We start from the raw sequence: 16,967 nt of genomic DNA, 5'->3' as shown, positions 1-16,967 counted from the left end.
TAGTACGATTAGGAAGTTTGATTTTAGATGCTAACCCTTCAGGGACTGTAAATGCTTTTTGAAACATATTAGAACCAACCTGTTCGGTGTTATCCATTGCACTACTTGAATCTGGTGATGAAAGTCTAAGTCTACAATACCCAGGTTGGGTATTAGAACAGTCTACATATAAGCGTCCGGGGATATGTTCCTGTGTAAGATCATCATTGAGAAAAATCGGAACTTTGTCCTTTTTTAAAACAACTACTCTACCAATTTTGGGTTTTTTAGGCGCCCACATTTTTCGCGTACGGGTTATATCGCGAAGAGTTATAAAGCTTTCATCTGCGACCGATCCTAGATAATGATACATAACGTTTTCAGAACAGAAAAATGGCGAACTGATTAAAAATTCTTTGAAAGCCATTTTATACGGAAACACATGTGTCATGATGAATGTCAAATGATGCAAAGGTATTCCTGACATGGAATCAACATGATTTTGGTCCTCAAGCAATGTTTTTTGAGATTCTATAAAACAAAAGAAGAATTATAATTAAAGCAAAAATCTAAAAATACTTAACTAAAGCGAAAAAAATATATATAAATCTATGTCTTTTATTTGCTATACATTGCTTTATGAATACTCTTACTGCCCTCTGTTTCTTCCTGCTGTAGGTGAATTCCATTATAAGATATAAAAACTGGTTTCAGATTGGATTGTAGTAAATCTGCTTTTTGATCTTTTTGGAATGAAATACACTGCAATACAAATTGATAAGGCTCGGCCAAATGAGATTCCGGGAAATTGCCTTGCGTCATAATTGTAAACTTTCTGTCCATATGTTTTGTTCTTTCTCCAAGGTTTTGTTCCGTATTCGTCACTAACATTCTAAATATCTGAGATTCTGAAGAACAAAACAATCTATGTCAACTGAATTAGAATATGTAAAGGTGCTTCTTCAGTCGAGGATATATACTTATCTGAAAGAGCATCACAATTTTCTGTTAGATTTAAATGTGTTAATAAGTTATTCATTCACAAAGAACGAGTGCACTTAAGTTACACTGAATGGACTCTTTTTCAGTGCCGTTTTATGTAGAAAATATCAACAATTTGCTTTTTTCCGTAATATTTAAGCACTAATGGTTACTTGTGATTTAAATGCACGCTTAACTACCAAAATTAGCATACATTTTTAACAATTCAGGATTTTTAATGCCTATAGACTATCTAAATCCGTAGAAATCATACCGAGCCTATTTGAGCTGTGTTAATTTAATTAAGAGGGAGGAGACATTCGAATCGACTTTATTCTGTCAGTAGGTGCCTTTGTTTAAATGTACTTTATGCGCTATTTCATGTTTGGAAAAAAATTGAATTAAACCTTTGAATTTGCATATTAGCATATTGATCAAAAAACATTCCTTACCATACAAAGTCTATGGAAAGCGATTTAAAACGTGTCAGTCTTTACAGTGAGCACATTTGACAAACGTCTACCTGGATAGAACCCCTGTGACTATTTGAAATAATTGATTCCATACGTTGGTTCAACATAGGTCACGCAGGTAATAGCCCTCAGTTGCTATAGGAAGAATTTTGAAAGTTTCATACAGTTTTCCGTTTTTAAGTACCAACCTAATGTTGTTCAGACTTCGTATTTGCACAGGGGTTTTCTAAATGTATTGTTTTTTATCTTTCCACAGGTTTGTACACGTTTAAGCTGATGGTAAACATTTTTTTAAATGAATGTTCTTCCTAGATTAACAATATTACATTGCGAATGTCAGCTGACCTCTACTATGTTGTAAAGCTTCGTGCGTTTTATATACACTAAATTCAGCGCTAAAACTTCTCATGCTTTAAATATCAGTAGATAATGTGAGATAAAATATGATGCCAAATTTTCACTTTTTTAACGGGGCCCATAAGTACACTAGTTCTTTGATCATTTAACTTCTTATCTTGAAGAGAAAATTAATCGGATCATTGTTCATCAAATCAAAGCAAAATAGTTTGCTTCATTGAAATTAAGATATCAAAAACCAAAAAAAAAAAAAAAACCCAAACAAATTACTGTATGGTAACTCTGCTAGCCATTGAGTTGGACGAAGACTACAATAATGTCTCTCCCTTACATGCCCTAGTGCAATACAGAATCTTGACGTCACAGGAAGGATTTGTTCAGTGGTAATATCGGTTCGTCTAATGTCTTCCTTTATAAAACTATAGACAGAAATGTGCAGTAAAAATACGTCAGCCAAAGCTTGAAGAATAATATGATCGCCCCATTCTCCTGGCTTTTTCATTCTTTTGAGATAATCTTCCCATGTTTCTCCTGATAAAAAGGACGAAACGTGAACTCCATATTTTGACGGACTGTTCTCTAGGTGTCTAAAATAATGTAAAATAAATGGTTTCATTTCTTCAAAAATATTAAAATATGCGCTCAAATTAATCATCGCAAAGAAAATCAATGTTGGTATTGTATTATAATGATTATATAACTTATTATAAAAACTGACACCACTGAATTATCCTTAAAAATCCAACACAGATTAGAACATATAAAATAAGTGTACAATGTTATAGTTTTGTTACGTAATGTAAAAAGTACATCAATGTAAGATATGTTTCTTATTTCACGTGCAGATATCTGCAATTATAATCTAACGTTTGTAGAACGAGAACTCTACGTGAATGATAATTGTTCTTATCACTATTTTAGATTCCTTTTTAAACGCGAGGACTTAATATCCGCGCAAAATTTCATTGTGTGGCATCACTGTCATAGTTTTCATCGCATCTCACAAATTTTAAAACCTCGCCCTTATTTTTTGGACATGGTAAACTATATGTTACTTTGATAAAAATTCGGCATTCGCGATTTTATGTTCTCGCAATTCGATGGAAAACGGCTGAATTGTGGAATTAAGTACTCGCGTAATATAAGGAATCTCCAGTATATGTCGTTTCCTAGCCCCCTAGTATGCAAGAGAATTATTTTCGCCAAAGCCATATGTACATGTAAACATGTAAACTTGACTAAAACATCTTAGAATAAAAATCTAGATGTTTGCAAACAGAAATCACTAGAAATTATAAATTAAAAGTAACACTGTGCCGGATAATTATGCCAGTGCCAAGGTGGTATTTTTGCACCCGCTTAAGCTGCATATATCGAAAAATTCAAATATGCAATATGATAGACCATTGCTTAAAGAGTTAACATCCACCTTTGATATCATTCCTTAGAATGGTGTCAGGTGAGATATTTACCTTTTTAAAAATAAATTCCTATAGGAAAATAATTTTCGCCATAGGAAAAACAATATTCTTATAGGTAATTTGAAATTTCCTATCGGAATACAAGCCCTTCCTACGGGAATTTCAATTCCGATAGGATTTGATAAAATACGATAGGAAAACTTAATATCCTATAAGAAAACTACATGTCTGAATCAAATTCCTACAGGAAATACCATTCTTCTATAGGAAATATAATTCCCATAGGACTTTTAAAAAATCCTATAGAATTGTCAATATTTACTGTAGGATAATCAATTCTCATATGGAAATTATCATTTTCCAATGGGATATTAATTTTTTAAGGTAAATATCTCACCTGTCAGGTGAAACATGCTAAAAACAAAAGTGGTTATATACTCTCTAGACAATGGTCTATCATTTAGTATACATGGATATTTTCGAACTGCATCTTAAGCAAGTGCAAACATGCCACCTTGGCACTGGCATAATTATCCGGCACAGTGTTAAGTATCGTAGTTTTGTTGCATTTCAATGAGATCATGTTAAAACTATGTTATAATTGTTGATGCGAAGCATCGCCAGATGTATAATAATAAAAATTGTTCACTTATTAAATAGAAGTGTTAAAAGGTAATGTTAACTAATAATAATAAACGCAGTTTGATGCTTACTCAATAGCAGTTTCACGTAATGACACTTCGGTATGCCCAGGACACCCGTTGATCATAAATTGATCTGCTACAGCACGAAATAGACAGTTTCCATCGCCATAAACGTCCTTGATTTCGAAATCGTTGTCTTTTGCAAACTTTAATATTGCTGGTGTACACCATGGAGACAGATCGTATACCTCTTCATAGTAACCTATGCACCACAAAAGATTCACATGTATATAATTTTTAAAAACACAACTCTATCATGCACCAAACATTTCAAAACGAATTTCTGTGTAACTCAAATTAAAACCACAAAGTGAAAATAAATTACAAACCGTTTACATCAAATACTGTTTTTATTTAAAAAAAAAAAGACTTACATCCTTTAGTCTCATTGACACTTCGAGGGAGGTGATACGAAATACAGTATGGACATATAGTTGGGTTATCATCTATATTTTTGTTTCCAAGGTTGCTCCAATATTCATCCTCACTATCAAAGTAATCTGTGTCATCAGTTTCGTCATCGGATTCATCTTTATTTGAATTAATGTCCATATCCTCTTGAAGATCTTTCGATGAAATGTCATCATGCTTTCGAACAACAGAATCATTTTTATCCTCTGGGTCAGTTTTCAAATGTTTTACTTTCTCGTGTGAAACTTCTAATGCAGCTTTAGTGAGACAGTTGTTAAATACGAGCGACTTCTCAACCTCGTTCTGACGATTGTCTTTACTTCCCCAGTATGATTGAGGTGTTCCAATTTGCTTTTTTTTCTCAATCATCTGCACAATATTGACCAGAGACATCTTTGTACTGTGAATCTTTTCACAAATATCGAATATAGCAAAATATATCGAGTTTTAGAAATAAACGTTAATCCTAGTTACTAAACTCCAAATAACAGGATCTGAATAAGGATGAATGATGGAATCATATCCTGGTCAAACAAATTGATTCCAGTCTCTTAAAATTTAATTGAGGAAGAAGGAAAATTTAATAGTATTTGCAATTATAGCGAGGTTGTAACATATTTTGTTTAAACGTATATGTGAAAATATAATATTTTGTGCGGTAGTGAAAACATCAAACACAACGTATCCTTATACATTTGATACATTGCCTTTGGACTGATAATTTCATAAACATTGTTTGATGTCGAAGTGTTTTATTAAATATGAGATTTTCAAAATTCCATAATGTTTATGAGAATAGCACAACTTTGTTTCCTAATTCAAAATTTCAAAAACACAGAAGAGGATCGAATTTCTAATTTTTAACTGATTGTACAATCTACAGCTAGTTGTTTTATATATATATATATATATATATATATATATATATATATATATATATATATATATATATATATATATATATATATATATATATATACACAGTGGTAGCAACGTTATTGTTGACAAACGACACGCACGATTCTGATACACGAACGATCACGCACGATACACGAACGATCACGCACGATACACGAACGATCACGCAAGATACACGGACGATCACTAACTTACTGAATCTTCACGATACACGAACAAAAACGATAAAACACGCAACCGAACGATTCTACACCATTAAACACGCAAAATCAAAATTAATTTTTAAGATTAGAATTAAGGAAACGTATTTATATTTACTTTAATTTGTATATGCTTTATGTTTGTGTGTTATTGAAAAGCGGCATGTACTTTAGTCATGCACTGTTTTGTATATTACGATTTAACACTTTTAAACATCCATACACAAATATAAAGGATTCACACACAAATTAATTTTTTTGTCTCCATAACAAATATTAACTTCTATCATAAGTTAAAGAAAATTACGTGTAATAGAAATGAAGATAAATTATAAACTACACGAAATTATTTACATACGAAATGACTGTTTATGTAATTTAATTCACTTACGTACGATATAATTATGCGGGATACAGGTAAATTTGTTACCTTGTTCCATAGAATTTCGATTTTTCACATACAATATTTTCATAATTTACAGTACATAATTGATTTATTTCTATTTATTCTAAATTTTAAAGCGTCTAAATAAATTTTATTTCAAACAATGTGTATACAATCTACTAGATAATAATGCGTATCGTATTCTTATTTGAAAGAAAAACGTTGGGAATAATCGTTTAGTTTAAAACGGGGAATGGGTAAGCTTGGCCGCTTTCATTCAACGTGCCGCTTTTGCTAATATGATTGAAATTATTTGTCAAGACACAATTGATGATTGATATAGGCTGATTATAAAATTATGCAAAACTAACTCGACCGAAGTAAGGATTGAATGAGCTATGGAAATTAAAAAAAATGTATTTAACGACGAAAAAGAGAATGAATGTTAACAACTGTCAATGTTCTTATATAAAAAAAAGTTTTACATTCACATTGTCTTACAAAAACTACTTGTTTTAAGAATAAATCCTGGCATTCCGTAAAAATAGTTACAAAACGAAAAAACCGCACGATCACGCACGAACACGCACGGTAAAAAACGCAAACCAATTTACCTGATACACGCACGATTCCGCACGTTACACGAACGATCACCCACGTTACACGAACTATTTAACACGATTGGCTTGTCAACAATAACGTTGTTACCACTGTATAATCTGATGTTTCTAAAACAAGAAGTTGCAGTCCTCGTGTTTTGTGGAAATTCATAAAATGATTGTGACCGGTGACTTTTTTTTATGGTTAACTACAAAACCCAGCAAAAAAAAAAAAACTATTAGTAAAACCCTCCAAAAAACCCCTAAATTCAAAGCGTTTGGCTTTCTTATTTTAGATAATTTATCACAGAGTCAAGAGACACTTTTCGGGCATTCTAATTTGTTTTTCTTCTGATACATTGTTTATGCCTTTTTCATCCATCAAACTGTAGTCAGTGTAGTGTGTACTCGTTTGTGACAGTCTCTTTCATACACACTGGCAAAGAAAGATCTGGTCGATTTATAAAAATGTTTTATTTCCTTACCTTAAATCTATGTTGATGAATAAAGGAATAACAATGCCTGATGTTTCTTGATTTTTTGTTTGGTCCCAGCTTGCTATTTTTATGTTACAGGGTGAAAGGATGAAATAAAGGGTGATTATATTCTATACTATATATAGAACGACAAAAGAATATGGTTGAAACTGAATCAACTGTTTATATAAGGTCCAGAGGGCAAAAAAATGACCGACTCTATCTAAATTAGCTTATGAACCTTACTCTTTGTATTATCAACATCACCCCATTCATAAAAAAATGTGACTTTTAGTCACTCGCGAGTTGGGGCTGCATTGTGATGATTATTCGAATTTCTTCAATGACACAACGACCAATATTAGGCTATCTTCCGTCATAAACAAGTTTTCATTTACATATTTTGATTTAAAGTTTAACATTAAAACCCTCTTCCACAATTTAATTTACTCAGTATAACAGGCTTTACCTCAACCCGTCAAGAATGTTCCAGGGTCACAGGCGAAACCATTTTTATTATATGTTTGATACAAGATATAACATTGTTGCACCTCTTATAAGAAAAAAGGTACGCGCCTTTTTCATATTTTCTGTATAAATTTGATTTTAAGTTTGCTAAGTTAACTAAACCCTTGTAAATTTAATAATGTTTGCAGAGACTAGAATCATGTAAAACTTTAAATACAATGACTTTGATTAAAAAGAAAGAAAATGAGGGACACTATTACACGGTTTACAATTTAGTGCTTTGATAAAAAGTTTGAAAATTATCATGCTGGGTTGGGAATTTCTAGATATGAATCATCACTTCATGTTTGCCAAATCCCGAAGTAAAATTAACTTAAGTAGATTCAGATTGGTACCGCATGGAACAGTAATCCTCAGATGGGAAGTTGTTAGATTATCATCGTACAAGTTTCTCATTCGTTGTCATAGTTAATATTTATACAATTTATTTTACACATGTAACGTCTTTACTTTTATTGTGTTGAGTATTAATTTAAATTTAAAATCAAACTTAAGTAAAGTTTTTAAGTTTGCTATGCTTATTGTTACTTGGTTTGTTGTTTACATGTTACTCTAACATCTCGAGTAACAAAAACTGTTAAGAAACAGTTAGAGATATGTTCACACCATTGATAGAATAACATGCATACCTTTTTTAGCTCACCTAAACAAAAGGTTATCCGACGTCTGTCCGTTTGTCCGTCTGTAATCTTTTCACAATTTGACTTCTTCTGTAAAACCACTGAGCCAAAAACCAAATTTGGTACAAAGCACTCTTATTGAAAGGGGATTATTAATTGTTAAAATGTTAAAAGTGAAGATTCTATATTGCTAATCTTATATTGTTAAAATCGTGATCCGATACAACAATTAGGACCCTAGGTGGGGTTCAAAGTTTAACATAGAGATACATGGGAAAAGTGTTTAGAAATCTTCTTCTCAAGAAGCACTGCACCAGAAAATTAATGCTTATATTTACACAAAAGCTGTTTATAGAGTGAGAATTCTATAATGTAAAAATCGTGACCCCGGACAAAGCTGGGGCGCCAAGCGGGGTTCAACGTTTAACATAGAAATACATAGGAAAAATGTTTAAAAATCTGAAGAAGAACCTCTGCACCAAAAATGTCAATATAAATGTATATACGAAAGCTTATATATATAGTGAAGATTCAAAATTGTTAAAGCTGTGACCCCTGGACATAAACTGGGACCTCGGACGGTGATTAAAATTTAACATATATAGGAAACATGTTTAAAAATATTTTTCTTACGAACTACAATGCAACAGTTTGGTATATTTCTTTCATACATCCTTGGCTATTGTAGGTTCCAAATTGTTAAAACCGTCACCCCGAACCAACACTGGGGCCTAGGAAGAGGATCAAAGTTTATCATAAAAGTGTTTAAAAATCTTATTCTCGTGAACTTCATTGCTACAGTTTGTGAGGTCATTATTCAAGCATCCTCAATTTGTGAAGATTCTTAATTGTGGCAGCCGTGATCACCAGACCACTACTGGGGCCCAGAATGTGGTTCAAAGTTACAAATGGAATTAGCATATGCTACAAAATAGACTGTTACAAGGAACTATTGTTCAGGTGAGCGATGTGACCAATGGGTCTCTTGTGCTTCAATACATCTTTGAAAAATATTTTTTTCGTAGGAAAAACTTGAAAAAGTTCAACAAAATCTATAAGCACACGGGTTAACAAAGTTCTAATCTTTACATTATCAATTACTTATACATCATACACAAAATTGTACAATTTAGATATTGGTTTCAATTGCAAAATTAATATGTATCAATGCGTGTTGAAATTGAATGAACTCATTAATAAATATACAAAATATTTTGTAATTTTTGAAAACCATGCGACATGTACATTAGTAACCCTGAAAATTTTCTTTGCATCCTGCTTTTATAAAAACCCCATTGTACTCTGTTATTTTAGCATAATTATCAATTAAGCATGGACCTTTGCTTTAGATAATGCGATTAACGGGAACTGATGCATTGTGTTATTTTTGTCCTTAACTGTAATTATAACTTCCTTCGTTTACTAGGTGAAATGAATTTGAAAATTGCTGCACAAAATTTGGAACAAAAATTCTCGCAGTTGGGAAGCCCAGTCATCCATTTATTAGTATCACACCAACAACGGATTGCTTAAAATTTTCGCTCATTTCTTAAGTATATGATCATCTGTGTGTCTAGCAAAACATTCACCATGTCGCTTGTAAATATCACTCAGTTTATTGAAAAAGAGAGGCAGTCAGGAACTCCTAATGAATTCTGGAAGAGTGAAAATATTAGTGAGCACAGGGTTAATACACAATCTGTTTTTGACAATTGTTTAACTGCTACTTCATATTTCGTTTCCGATGACCAACGTTTTAAGAGTATTTCCGAGAGTACCAAGAGTAATGAAGGTACAAGAAATGATGGGAATTTAACCGGAAACCTTGAAAAAGATTTAGAGAGTAGTGCGAATTGTTTTCCGTCTTGTGATGATCTAGACGAGACAGATTATTTTGATAGTGAAGATGAATACTGGGATTCTCTTAGAAGCAAAAACATTGAGGAAGAGCTATGTGCCTACTGTCTTTGCCATCATATACCACGAAGCGTTGAAGAAAGCGAATATTGTAAGTTTCTTATTACAGAAAATACCTTTGCCTATTCTTTTGCATCATTTAAAGTTAACACATTAAAACATAAAACCGATACATTTTCCATTTGCTACCGAAAAAAAACCCACTAACATCATGTTCAATGCTATATTAAAGTAACGCTTAGAATTAAACGGGGGAAATTTTCAATAATGATATTAACATACACTATATTTGTTCTCAGGCCCTCTTGAAGAAGTTTATGATATGTATCCAGCTTTTACACGAGTTGTTCAGAAGTTTGCAAAAGAAAACAATTTCGAAATACACGATGTATATGGAGACGATACCTGTCTGTTCCGTGCAATTGCTGATCAATTTGAGATAAATGGATGCCCTGGACATACAGAATTATCTTTACGTCAGACAGCTATTGAGTAACTTTTTTGCATTTTTAGAACGATCATTTAATATACATTAGTGTGTTAACACATAAAACAACCTTTAAATTAAATGTATTTTTATGCATGTACCCAGTATGTGCGGTTTAAGTATCATACTGGTTTTAGACGGTTATAAATGGGATATATAAAAGATAAGGATTTGATTTCTTGTTAGCTTGTAATCTGATCGGGATTATAAATCGCTAAAGACAGGTAATAAAGACAGTGTTCTGTTTAACAATTAAAGAACGAAATCATTTAAAAGTTGGACCAGATATCTAAACAGTTAATTTTTAAAGATATATTCAATTCATCTAACGATCTAAAGAATAAAATAAATAATAAAAGTTTTGGTAAAAGAAAAAAAAATGTCTGACTATATAGCCTGGACATTAACCTATTTCAGTCAATTGAAAGGAGATCCCAAAAGGTATGGATTACATCTTTCATCCTCCCATGTAGAAGATACGTTGGAAGAATATTTACAAAAAATGCAAAAAGCACCGAAATGGGACAATCATCCTATATTACAGGCATTGGCTGACGTTTTTGTCTTGGAAATTTACGTTTTTTACTTCGTTGATAGCCACAGCAAGCAATCGGTAATAACTTCTAAGACAAATGCAACAGGACAGAAATTTCACATGTATCTAGGTTGTAATGAGGAAGCACATTTTTTTAGCCTTCGTCCATTGCAGTGGATGACGGAATTGCCTTATAGTAAGATTTGAGTTTTCTTAACTATTTTTTATTTTCCTATTAATTGATATATTTAAATCTTGTTACTATATTTTGCTTAATTTACAAATATCTAATTATAAACTACTTATCCCAATATGCTATTTTTTGGATTATGCACTCATAAAATTCTGGCATGTAACTTTTATCATACACATTTTAAATTGTGATAATATTTTCAGGGGCTCAGATATATCGAATGCTTGTGGTATGCACAGAGAAAAATTTTGAAGAAAGAAGACAACTTCTACATAACAAGATGGCTGTTGTTTCTCAAGGGCACTTTCCGAAAGATCATTTAGACAACTATTTTAAGTACGTCTTGCAGCTTATTCAGAACGAGACAAGTCATCTACGAGTTACGAATGATACAAATGTCGAGCGGAGCTATATCTTTAAATCCTACAGTGGGAAAGATCTAGAGCCTGAAGAATCAGGAGGTGCGTATACTATAAGAATCAACTTCAAAATTCACTGGACTTTTTTTTTAAAGGAGGGTGGGTTGCTAATAAATTACCCATTATATATACCTATGAATTCTAAATATGATTTGTTTAGCTATGAGCTATTATTTAGTAAAAACAATTGCATATATGTTCGGTTTTTACTTTAACTTTTTACATGCATCTTTTACGGAGCTTTATTTCAAAAGGGGAACAATATAGGTTAAAATTGACCGCAGCCATCCATTTCTTTTAAACACCATTTGTAATTGAAGAATGGAAACATTCTAAACAATCATTTCAGCAAATGATGATTTTATTTTTTATAAATTTACAGAAATTAGAAGAAAATTGGTTGACGATGGCGTTGAAGTTGATAGCGTGTCAGGAATACCTTTGCTTCACTTGAATTTTATCATAAAACACATATTTCCATATAATATGTTTTATGGAGTTCGAATGAAACCCCCTTTGTTAAGAATTGGTGAGATTTATTTTCATCATGTTTGCCATTTTTCAAATCCACAAAGCATAACCCTGCGAGACATATCTCGCACACAGAAGATGATTAAATTGCAAATGAAAAGACAACTTAAAATCTCTTACATGATTGTTGTTCTGACAAGAAACAAGAAAGCGATATACGACAATGATTTTGTTGCTGATGATGCCCAGGTCGATCATGTATTTATTGATTCTTCAAATACCCTCCCTGGATATTGTCGACTTAGACTCGCTTCATCTCTAAATTTTGCAGATGAAAATGTTGCACGGATTGGTTCGAATATTTATCAAAAAGCTTTTCAAATTACTGAAACCTTGCGGTCACAAGTAGATGCAGGACGCAGAAGAAAAGTTCAATACATTGGAGTGCCATGCAAATCTTTTCCATTTGTTCGTCGTTGGGAGAAAAATAAAAGATCCGATTTTCCCTCAGGTACCGTTATTGACTCTATCGTTAAAAACGGTTGTACTTTGATACCTAATCCCCATCCGAAAAGTACACGTCCGGATTTAGAATGGCAATTCAATTTTTCAATTGCAGAAACCTTGATTTTTAATAGTTTAACAGATGGTCAGATGTATGGCTTTCTTGTCCTTAATGTGCTGCTGGAGAATATGACCAATCACCTACATGTACCATTTCAGACACAATATTTAGTTGCAGTGTTTTTCCTGGCTTGCGAAGAATTGTCATGTAGAGCCTGGGATGTTAACTTTAGTGGATGTTTTTTGTATGTTCTAGGGTCATTGCTGTCATTTTTAAAGGCAAACTTTCTTCCTGATTATTTCATACCAGAAAGGAATCTTATTGACTCTCACAGAAAAGATGATATTGGCACATTGTGTTGTATTGTGGAATATATTCGGTTGTTTCCTGCATGTGCTGTTCAAATTGTCGCAGAGAAATACGGATATACATATGGGACTAATCTGATAAAGCGTATATTGTTGAATAGGGAATATTTTCCTGATAGAACAAAATTTCCTGTAATATTTGATGAATCATTTGGACCACTTACAATCGCGACTGCAAAAATAATGGCAAAAATGGGGTTTTACGGTGTATCTATTCAGATATTGGAAAACCGATTTGAACAAAGCCTTTTGACTCCACAATCGCTATTAAGACAATCATCTTTCAATTTTTGCGATTTTTTTATGTCGGCTCTAATGGAAATAAAACAACAGTCATCCCGTGTCAATTTAGCACGTATATTTGACCTGAATATGGGATCAAATATATCAGATTTAGTTATTGAAACAGGAACACGGTCACTGCAAGCTTATTTGCCATGGGCAGTTGATGCAAGAATAGGCTGCATCAAAGTTCCACTCGACAAAACGGGAAATTTGACTGAAATAGCAAGTTTCTTATATGGATACAGTAAGTCGGAATATTGGAAACGAAACGCAATACTTGCCGAACTAGCTGTAACTACATCAATCAGATGTATACAAGAAACGCTGAAGGAAAATAGTCTCAATGTTGAAAGTATCAGAGATTTGGGATTAGGCACAGAGGTCAAAGATGAAAACCGAACCTTACAGAGAAAGCTTATTCCTTTGTATGTGCATCTTTATAGCGTTTCATTGTTAGATTATGAGGTATATCCCTTGCTTTATTATTTGGATGATGTAGAGGACATCTGCAACTTATTTCCAGAAATGGCTGGGGTGGTATCTTCGATGTTCAGCGATGCATTTAAACCAGAAAAAAGTTGGAAGTATGCAAAAATGATGAATGCTTACTTTCATGATAGAGTAAGTATTGAAGCTATGCATGACGGTAATTTAGCAAAATGTTTGATTTATTTAATAGATACGTAATTGTTTGCATTAGATAAATTTTGCTAACATTTAAAATGCTGGTTTGGAAGAATGTTATTTAAACCAAGAGGTGTGAACATAACGTATGTATAATTATTTTTTATAGGACGCAGCTGCCTAAAGACTAAAGGAATTTAATTCTCAGTTCTCGTAGAAAGGCATGACAATGTACTGTATAGAACATGATGTCAGATTTATATTTTACATCATAATGAAGCCTCTGGGAACACAAAAAATGTCAAATTCCGTTTACATAGATTCTGCAGTATGTGTAAATACAGCTGATAACTTTTCAACTACTCGTTTATCTCTGAAACATTAACTTTGCAGAATTATATGATTTTTTTTTTCAATCAATATTATATTTTCAATGGTCTTGCATTGTAGATAGATGTAACCCCTTTTCATTTTATATTTTTATAGTTGTTAATCATAATAGTTTAGTATGCCGAACGTTTTAATTTGCTGAGCAATATATAACCTGATGCAGTAAATAAATCGGAAGCAACTAAAATTGAATTTGAAAATGTAATTTGTTTTTACTCAGTTTGATAGTACATATATGTGTCATTTGATTAAGCTAAGTTTGTGATATATTCTCTTTTTGCAAAAAACAAGAGAATAATATTTGAAATAGAAGTACATGTAAGTGCCACTTGATTGAGCACATTTTTAATTCTTAATGCTGAAATTAACGATAATGACACGACCTCGAACGGACGTTGCTACAAAAATTAGGTAGAAAATGTTTTTATTAATTGATTCAATCATTAATTGAAATTGTGTTTCAATTTCGTGAAAATGGTATGAAGTTATGAATACAGCAAATATAATCTCACTTCTAAATAAAAAGTTTTACACATTGAATTGAAAATTGATTTTACATGCACCTCTTCAAATATGTTTGTTGATATTATTTTCATAGTTTTTTATCAATAGGTTATTTTTAGTTTCGTTTAATGAAATTAATTACTCTGAAGTGCATGGAACCTAAAAATAAACAAAAAGATATATATTAAAAAAGATATTATACATATTAACATATGTTAGTACATTATGTATGAGCCTCTGCAATGTTGTATTTACAACACAACACTCAACATCAAGTTAAATGTACTGTAAACGTGGTAATATTGACGAGTTCAAAATTTGACGATTTTTTTATAAGAGACAATTGGCGAGTTTTAATTTTGACGAATTCTTTAATAAGAGTAAGAGTTATCTATCTTTGATTTCTTATTATGCCAGGGTTAGAGTTATCTTTCTTGCGAACTCTTTTACACGCGTTGGTATTAATAAAATTTAACTTTGATTGAAAAAAGGGTCTGTACAGATTTGATGGAATAAAATTGTTCTTTGTGTTTTGTTTTTATTCACTATACGATATTGCCTAAGGTAATAACGGCATGGTAATTACGCAAGCAAAGTTATTATAGAATGGTGTGACGATTGAGTGATAACTGCATTTAAAACATGCTTGTTTAGATTTTATGGGTTTTTTCAATGCTAATTACGTGTTTTTAAAGCTATTTACATAAATGAATCATTAACTTTGACCTAGTCCTAACGGGATAATGACGATAAAAATACTGGTATTAATAGGCTATATATATGATGTGAAGTTTGGCGAGTGGAAATTTTGACGAGAAAATAAAAATCGCCAACATAGTCAAAATTAACACATCGTCAAAATTTCCACGTTTACAATATTACCCGTATGTATTTAAATTAATGTATTTAAATTTTTTGATGATTCATGAGGACAAAGTTTCATGGATAAAATTTTATGATGAAAATATTAATATGATGTTTCATTATTCATTAAGGATGTTAATTGGTTGATAAGGGTGACCTGCGTCAAAGTCATGAATTGACTGTGCAATAAACCAAATACAGAAACAGCGCTGTTTTACTAGGTACATATGTATGGCGTATATTGAAAGAGAATAGATAACACCTACTCTATGAGTTATTACTCGTCGCAAAAGAGTTTATGTATGCTGTGTATTTTGCCTAAACATTAACAAAAAGTATGTATGAGTTATGTGACCGGGGGCATTATTCTACGTTGAATAATGACCCCCGGTTATTATTCTACGGGAGTCAATATTCTGCTTTACCTGCGATGCCGGTTTCACTGATTTATATTTCTATAAATTTTATATATATTCTATTAATATAGTTTTTATAACAATACAGGTCTGGTCGCGAACATTAGTCGTCGTGCACCAGTTTATCGGCAGTTTATCGCAAAATAAAGTCGCCGCGAATAAAAATTGGTTTACAGTATCTGTTTTCATGGTGCCCATTACTTGCAGACTTGTCAGTATATCAGAGTGATTTAAGCACACTTTTATACCGTTTACAATGTCAAGAGTAATTATTCCGCCATTAACCTTTTTTTCTCATGTAACAATACACAAAATGAATTTGATTTACCTTATTTGTACCGGAATCCAAAGCTTTACAAAAGTCCTATAAAGGCAGGTTCCAGTAAATGTTCTACCCAACCTCTCTCTTTACTCCTTACTCAAATTCTTACAGTAGTAAAGGGGAAACTTCAAGAGTACTGCACAACAATATACTCAGAAGTGGTGTGAATCAGATGTGGACATTAAAACACTCTAAAGAATTATAAGAAACTTTGAGGTCACAAAAACTTACCAAAATCAATAGCATCAAAACGTACGATTTGTCAACGCTTTATACATGTACAACAATTCCCCATGACAAATTAAAACCTAGGCTTTTTTATATCATCGACAGTTGTTTCTTCAATAAAAATGGAAGTCGTAAAATGCTTACCTTGTCATTGGAAATCTAAAAAAAATATTTTGTTAAAAACCATTTTGATTGCACACACAAGTACTCTAAAGTTGATATTTAAGGAATTTTATGTTTACTAAAAATGCTTTATATATATATATATATATATATATATATATATATATATATATATATATATATATATATATATATATATATATA

At 32.0% G+C, this 16,967-nt stretch overlaps 2 protein-coding genes across 2 annotated transcripts; one reads left to right on the top strand and one right to left on the bottom strand.

Moving 5' to 3' along the window:
- Positions 1 to 765: 765 nt before the first annotated feature.
- On the bottom strand, positions 766 to 4,802 carry LOC128157953 (uncharacterized). The gene is made up of 4 exons (XM_052820629.1): positions 4,290 to 4,802; positions 3,925 to 4,117; positions 2,122 to 2,377; positions 766 to 887 (listed from the first exon to the last, which is right to left on the bottom strand). The coding sequence occupies exons 1-4, from the start codon at positions 4,717 to 4,719 to the stop codon at positions 864 to 866; spliced, it is 903 nt and encodes a 300-aa protein (XP_052676589.1). The 5' UTR covers positions 4,720 to 4,802; the 3' UTR covers positions 766 to 863.
- Positions 4,803 to 9,497: 4,695 nt separating this feature from the next.
- LOC128160187 (uncharacterized) lies at positions 9,498 to 15,664 on the top strand. The gene is made up of 6 exons (XM_052823471.1): positions 9,498 to 10,060; positions 10,269 to 10,461; positions 10,874 to 11,187; positions 11,388 to 11,645; positions 11,986 to 13,913; positions 14,086 to 15,664. Exons 1-6 carry the CDS (start codon positions 9,610 to 9,612, stop codon positions 14,098 to 14,100), a joined length of 3,159 nt encoding a protein of 1,052 aa, XP_052679431.1. The 5' UTR covers positions 9,498 to 9,609; the 3' UTR covers positions 14,101 to 15,664.
- The last annotated feature ends 1,303 nt before the right edge of the window (positions 15,665 to 16,967 follow it).

The sequence above is a fragment of the Crassostrea angulata genome, chromosome 8 (genome assembly GCF_025612915.1).
Source record: "Crassostrea angulata isolate pt1a10 chromosome 8, ASM2561291v2, whole genome shotgun sequence".
In the NCBI taxonomy this organism is placed as follows: Eukaryota; Metazoa; Mollusca; class Bivalvia; order Ostreida; family Ostreidae; genus Magallana; species Magallana angulata.
The sequence above is the reverse complement of the archived record's forward strand: the minus strand, read 5'-3'. Positions and strand labels throughout refer to the sequence as shown.

Bases quoted from the DNA above. Each gene is read 5' to 3' on its own strand.
- LOC128160187 (XM_052823471.1), top strand. From the start codon at position 9,610: ATGATCATCTGTGTGTCTAGCAAAACATTCACCATGTCGCTTGTAAAT. The intron at 10,061-10,268 runs GTAAGTTTCTTA...ATTTGTTCTCAG, and splicing joins CGTTGAAGAAAGCGAATATT to GCCCTCTTGAAGAAGTTTAT. The intron at 11,646-11,985 runs GTGCGTATACTA...ATAAATTTACAG, and splicing joins AGAGCCTGAAGAATCAGGAG to AAATTAGAAGAAAATTGGTT.
- LOC128157953 (XM_052820629.1), bottom strand. From the start codon at position 4,719: ATGTCTCTGGTCAATATTGTGCAGATGATTGAGAAAAAAAAGCAAATT. The intron at 2,378-3,924 runs GTAAGCATCAAA...ACATTATTTTAG, and splicing joins TTACGTGAAACTGCTATTGA to ACACCTAGAGAACAGTCCGT. The intron at 888-2,121 runs GTAAGGGAGAGA...TTTGTTCTTCAG, and splicing joins TCTGTATTGCACTAGGGCAT to AATCTCAGATATTTAGAATG.